The sequence below is a fragment of the Mirounga angustirostris genome, unplaced genomic scaffold (assembly GCF_029215605.1).
Source record: "Mirounga angustirostris isolate CCGP_5_RB_7025 unplaced genomic scaffold, mMirAng1.0.hap1 SCAF_5, whole genome shotgun sequence".
In the NCBI taxonomy this organism is placed as follows: domain Eukaryota; kingdom Metazoa; phylum Chordata; class Mammalia; order Carnivora; family Phocidae; genus Mirounga; species Mirounga angustirostris.
Genome location: NW_026991713.1, coordinates 64,619,549 through 64,626,257, shown reverse-complemented (window position 1 = coordinate 64,626,257; position 6,709 = coordinate 64,619,549). Strand labels below are relative to the sequence as shown.

The following is a 6,709-nucleotide window of genomic DNA, read 5'->3' as shown; positions in this document are numbered from 1 at the left end:
GCTATTGTTGTTATTTATTTATTTATTTATTACAATTACTTCCATCTTCCTGACTAAGCATAGATGGAGAGAGTTAAGAAATGTGCTGGAGTACCTGGGTGGCTCAGTCAGTTAAGCGACTGCCTCCGGCTCAGGTCATGATCTCAGGGTCCTGGGATAGAGCACTGCATCGGGCTCCCTGCTCAGCGGGAGGCCTGCTTCTCCCTCTCCCACTCCCCCTGCTTGTGTTCCCTCTCTCAATGTCTCTCTCTCTGTCAAATAAAAAAATAAAATCTTTAAAAAAAAAAAAAAAAGAAAAGAAATGTGCTGCAATCCTTCCTGGCTAAGCGACCACCTGTCAGCAATACTAGAGACACTCCGGAAAGCATCTCCACAATGGGTGGGAGGTTGAACAATAACATCAACAGTAACAACAACAACTAACATTTACTGAGTGCTTATTATGTGCCTGGTACTGTTCTACTCTGTTAACATATTGAAATATCACAATAATTTGCTGATGAGGAACCCAAACAGGGGTTACTTTTCCAAGGTTCCCAGGTGTGGGCCTGGATTCAAATCCACAAAGTTTGGTTCTAGAGCCTGCCTTCTAAACCTTTCTGCTACACTGTCTTGCCTTTGAAGAAAAAGATCTGTAAACTTTTTGACTCTGTAACTCACTGAGCAGAGAAGGGATTAGATGGACACGTAACAATGACATTCCAAGAGGGTTGAAAGCAGTGGCTGAAAGTCTATTCTAGGTGCTTACCTGTATATGTGACCCTCAGGATGTCCCTCTCCTCCAAGTCCTGAGGGTCAGGAACCCATTGTTCTTCCCCTCCTTCTAGTTGAGAAAGCATGTCCAGTTTGGGAATTGGAAATCCTGCCCATGGGAAAGGAAAACAGAGATGTCAGTGAGTTCAACTGTAATTCTATTTCCAAAAAAAAGCTGTTTCCTAGATTACTCCTTGGAACTGAAGATAAAAGAAGGCCAGATACAGGCCTTTCTCCCGTCCCCATTTCTGTTAAGTCCCTCTTCTTTCTCTTAGAAAATCATATTCTCTTACCTAGCATGTCTGTTTCCTTCCACTCAAATTTCAAATACTTCCAGACCAACTGTCCTTAACTTCACTTAATTAGCCCTACCACAGCTGTCCTACCCCCACTCCCATCTTACCTAGATGGCTTGCTGAGTTTCCAAGGACTCAGTTCTATCACTTAAATGTCCTTCTCTCTGCTTTGTAAGAACCTCCCAATTCCCAACCAAGAAGAGCCTAAAGTTCTCTTCTCCACAATTCAGCATTATTTTGCTCTTGTTTTTAAGAAATGACACCTCATTTCCATTCTCTCTGGATTAGTCCTAATGCTCTTTCTCTGGTGAAAGCTTAGACAGATTTCCAGCCAAGGAAAGAACCCTAGATGGACACTATCCAATAACTCTGGAGCAGATGGCTCCATCCTCCCAGAATAATAATCTTTTAAAAGTGGCTAGGGAAGATCATGCTTACTTAGAGAGACCACTATCCCACAGTTTTCCTGCATGACATATTCTCCATAAAAGTCTGTCTGAGAAGGGTCCAGGCTCCGCCACTCCTCCTGAGAGAAGCACAACGACACATCCTTGATGGTTACCAGGCCCTGAAACAAAATGTAGCATCATCTGTCAGTAATTGTTCCTTAAGGAAAATGTGATCCCAGTGTAAAAGGCTGAAGTAGTAGAGGAGAGGGCATGACAGCATCTAGAGAAAGAACTTCCCAGAGGTCCCTGGGTAAAGCATATAGTTTTGATGAAAGATAAATGAGCAGATGGGCAAAAGTATGGTCAGTGAGTGAGTGAGTGAGGATAATGTCTCTCGAGGAGTTTCCCACTGGGACCATGGGAAGTTGGAGGCACCATGAACTCACTGCTCCCTCTGTTTAACTACAGGTGTCTGCCCAGTCTTTTTCACTTGCCTTATTCTTTTCATTGCAGAAATTGGGTACTTGCCCCTTCTTCCACCACTTGACCTTTCCTTTTCTATCAGCACAAAATCATTTAGATAAAACATTCTTTCTTGCCCTGCGCCCATCATGCCATATCCTTATCTTTTGAGACAGCATAGTATAGTGGTTAGGAGCCCAGATTCTTGAGCCAAATGACTCCTAGCTCTGCCACTTATTAGCAGTTTGTCCTTACACAAGTGCCTTAATCTCTTCCTACTCTATTTTCTCATCTGTAAAATGGGCCTAATTGGGTTTCTCTCAGGGTTACATGGGTTAATATATATAAAGCATTCAGAGAACTGCAAACATGGTAAGCACTCTGGGAGTGTAGCTACTACTACTATTATTATCTTTCCCTGGGTCTCCCAGTGCCTTCTGAATCTAAACCTATTTTCTCTCTCTGGCTCTGCCCCTCTTTACTTCTATCTTCTCTTCTTTTCTATAAATTCTCCATTATCAACCCAGTCCTGCCTACTTTATGTTCTTTCAAGCTTCCTTCAGGTCCTCTTTTCCTAATCTTTCCAGATTTTTTTCTTAAAGGACATTAATAAAGTGTTCTTAAAAAAATCTCTCTAGGGATGGCATAGCGATCCATTAGAAACAACTTAACCTCTACGAATTCCCCTCTTCTTGTCATGCCTCCACTCATTTTTTCAAGGGTATTATAAGCCCTGTGGAAAGGTAATCTGTTCAGTTATAAGGTGAAGATACCATTAGTGATCATGTGAGATAACAAATCGACAGGCTGATGCTGAGGCTAGAAAGGCAGCAGTGATGAGACCCTGGGAGAGGCCAAGGGAAGCAGATAGCCCACCTGTGATCCTGCCGCAAGAAGTGCAGCTGCCATCTCCCAATCTCCGGTGCTCCCCTCCTGGGGAATGGCAGGAACCCAGGGAGCTGACTGAGCTGGAGAGGAGAAAGAGGAACCACTAGAAATGGACCATCCACCTTCCCCAGTGAGAGCCTGGGCCCCATGTTAGAGGAGCTTAAGGGTCATATTTTCCTATATCTTTGCCCATTGGTAAAACTCAAATGCATACACATAGTGGAAGAGACATTCACTCAAAATGTTCTACAAGGCTATTAGGTGGTTTTTAGTAGAGCTTATATGTCAGCCATCTCCACTAGGCTAGCTGTGCTTTGAATTTATATTATTTGAATATAATTTTCACCTAGTAAAGTGCATCTTACTGGGTGTGTTCTCAACAGTAATCGGAGTTGTTGTCACTTCCTTTGTCTCCCACATTCAATACCACTAACCATGCACTTGCAGCATGTGGAGGTAGTGATCATGCAAGAAATGGGAGAAGCCCAGTTTTATGGTTTACAGAATCCAGGAGCTCCTTATATGCCTGTGACCAGGGCCCAGGAAGCCAGGAAGAATGGACTAGTCCAGGTACTGGTTACTGTACTCAAACACGCATACACCCTGTAGGCTCTCACCCTTCTCCTGAAGGGACTGTGGCTCCTCTTCAAGGTCACAGCATAGGTGTTCCAGTGGCCCTGGTGCTGTTCTCCATGGCCCCTCTTCTTGGCTTCCCCTTTCCACCTGAGGCTCTGCTCCATCCAGCTGGACATTCATTGACTCCCATCCTGTCCCCAGGACTGCAGTCTGTTCTGAAAGCATTTTTGCTGCAAACCCAAATTGTGACCTGGAACAAATTCATTATAAGATGTGCCCATTAAAAATGGAAAGGGGTGATATTCCTAAGGGAGTTATGGAGAACAGCCTCAGGGATAAAAAGATGAAACTGGGTAAGAGGAGCTTGATAGCAGATGAACTTTAAAAGCTTGGTGTGTTCCAATCAACTGAGCCTGGGCCAAGCTTCTTGGAGGAACTCAGAAGTGAGCAGGTGCTAAACAGCAAAGTCACTAACAGTTATTTTGGGGACCTCATTGCAGAAACAGAATATCCCTGACAGCTGGAAGAACTTCATTAAAACAAACAAGCAAACAAACAAAAACAATCCTGGAAATTCAAAAGCTATTCATTTAATTTCAACAAATACAATGAAGTAAGCAATCTGGACACATGTAGGATGGGATGTGCACTGATTTACACTCAACAAAAATGGATGTAATCACATATAAGATTTTCTGCCACAAATCCCATTCTCATCAATTAGTTCAGAATGATTACTACAGGTAGAAGACCCAGCCAAAGGTGTGTGTGTGTGTGTGTGTGTGTAAGGAGCACACGCCTCCTTTATAAGACTGAACCAAATGACACCTCACTTAAGCCTCAACAAAGAGACATAACCTGTCACTCTGATGCAGAAAATGAGAATCTGATGCAGAAAATGAGAACTGGTAGTAAATGTGGTGGAAAGACCAATAACTCAGAAAGCAGGTATAAAAATCCAAAACAACTGTAACAGATAGGAGAAATTGGTCAGTGAGGAATTGATTCTAATTGAAAAAAAGAACACAAAGGGTTTGAACCAGAGTGAATAAAGGGGAAATAGTTGATGCTAACATGACCTCAGTGGGTGAATTAACAATCCTGTGAGTTGAGACATAGGAAATAACCTGAGACATAAGAAAGAACCAGTCAGATCTCATTAGCAAAATATATTCAGTTTTAAAGAAGGGTATGAAGAAGCCAGAATATGTTTCATCAGAAGAAACAAAAGTGGAGAAAGGGATGGGAAATATGGCCATTGGGAAAAGTTAAAAACAATAGACATAGTTTTCTTCTGTCTAGGGAAAAAAGCTGATGAATGATGCTACCAAGAAAGAGAAATGGTTTCTGTCTCTGTATAGATCTATTCTTTTGATTGCAAGAGAAGAGATTCAGGTTAGATAAAGATATTCTTTCTTTTTTTTTTTAAACAGATTTTATTTATTTATTTTAGAGAGAGAGAGAGAAAGAGAGAGAGAGTGCGCATAAGAGGGGGAAGGGCAGAGGGAGAAGCTGAGCAGGGGCTCAATCCCAGGACCCTGGGATCACGACTTGAGTCCAAGGCAGACACTTAACCAACTGAGCCACCCAGGCAAAAATTCTTAACAATAATCCTGTAGTGCACAAGACCAGGTTGTGGGCTTTTCTTTTCCCTGGACATTTTAGGAGTCAGAACAGGTCTCATGTGTTGTGACAAGGGCTTCCCTGACTTCTGGCAGAGAAACAGTCTATGAGACTGCAGAGTCCTTTCTGCTTGGCAACATTTGTGTGTGTGTGTGTGTGTGTGTGTGTGTGTGATTATTATTCAGTACTCCGCAGTCAGGGCCAGTGAAAGGCTTCCAAAAACAGGTCAGAACCTTGGTTAACTATCCTGGCTCACTCATATCCATTCAGTAACATTTGCAGGAACCCAGAAGCCCAGGACAGGTAATGACAGATGTCAAGTTGTTTATTTTCTTGCCTAACTGTCTTTGACAAAAGAGGTAGGTGGCAACCCTAAGACCAATGCACAGGAAGGCAACAAATTACCCTTTCATCTCAGAAGTCCAAAGAAGTCTCAGGGCCTCATGGGAACATCCTGGACTGATTCCCAGCTTAGGAGGTTTCCTTTTCAGAGACTTCTCATGAGAAAGGAAAATTCCCAATAAAGCAATAAAGGGAAACTTCCATTTTAACTCTCTCTTCTGAATTCCAGCCCCTGTATTTGCCTTATTTTTAACATATAAGGCACCAATTCCCTCTCTTCACTGGAGGTCTTGTTTCTCAAGCTCCCTTTGAACATCCTCCCTCAGGGTTTACCTACAGCTAATACCTGGACCCCTGTCTCAAACTCATTTCTCCATCTCTCCAGCACAGTCCCTTGATGGGAAGCCTCTTTCTGCAGAGCCTCCTGGGCTAGCGGTGAGCCTCTCCAGACCACTGACAGAAAACCTGTGGAAGCGCTGGTAAAAATCTCAGCAACAAGGGGGTGGGTACTTATCCTCACACTGCATTTCCTCCGATGTTCACTCTCTCAGAGCCAGCACCTGGGCAGTTAAGGGTGTCAGCCCTAACCAGGTTTCTCCTGGCTCCAGAATGTTCCCAGGCCTGCTGGAGTCTGGGTTCTAGGGCTCCCACTTCCCACTTTTCCTCACATACCCGAGGGTCAGGGCACCTGCTGAAGGAAGTTTTTGCAGCGGGCGCTGTTGGACAGGGAAAGGAGGGTGTAGGGGGAGGAGCAGCCCAAGGGCACAGGGACGAGTCGCGCTCTGTCAGAGAACCCTGCCCTCTGCCCCGGGTGGGGCAGGAGCGGGACGGGCGCCTGCTCCGGAGTAAGGTTGCTTCTCCCCTCCTTCTTGTCACAGTGCCCCTGGAGAGGGTCAGATTTCAGAGAATCCGAGAGGCAGAGCTGGGGCAGGGGAAGTGAGCTCAGAAAACAGGTTTCCCGTGAACGGAGGCAAGAGCAAGTCAAGAGAAAGGAGCCACGGGGTAACCTGTGCGCGAGTGACAGCGGCGGGAACCCGCGGGGCCTGACAGCGACGCCGGAGACCGGGAAGCCAGGGCGAGGGGCGGGCACAGAATGTCAGTGGGGCCGACCCCCCGGTTAAGGCAGCGACCCGGAGGCCGCGTCGATCCTCCTCCCCGCCCCATGGGTGACTGGGCCCCCACCCGCCGCCCCGGGAAGCCTGGCGTCCTTCCCTCCAGCCGCGACTGCCTGCGGCCCGGCCCCACTCACCCCGGTCGGCTTGGCCTGCGGCCCGAGCCTCCCTCCTGGGCGCCGCCTGCCCCTCCCCTCCGCCCTCCGCTTCGTCGGAGCCGGCGGCCGCGGAGCCAGCGACGGGCGGAGACGGCGGCCGGGCGGGCGCG

At 46.2% G+C, this 6,709-nt stretch overlaps 1 protein-coding gene across 1 annotated transcript in view; it reads right to left on the bottom strand.

Annotated features, from left to right (window-relative positions):
- ZNF641 (zinc finger protein 641) overlaps positions 1 to 6,709 on the bottom strand; it is a 20,887-nt gene extending 14,178 nt beyond the window's left edge. Inside the window, exons 1-5 of the mRNA XM_045873530.3 lie at positions 6,579 to 6,709; positions 3,406 to 3,614; positions 2,777 to 2,868; positions 1,488 to 1,617; positions 749 to 862 (exon numbers count right to left, since the gene is read on the bottom strand). Coding sequence (XP_045729486.1) covers positions 749 to 862; positions 1,488 to 1,617; positions 2,777 to 2,868; positions 3,406 to 3,589 — 520 coding nt within the window. The 5' untranslated portion in view covers positions 3,590 to 3,614; positions 6,579 to 6,709. The remainder of the gene's footprint in view (positions 1 to 748; positions 863 to 1,487; positions 1,618 to 2,776; positions 2,869 to 3,405; positions 3,615 to 6,578) is intronic.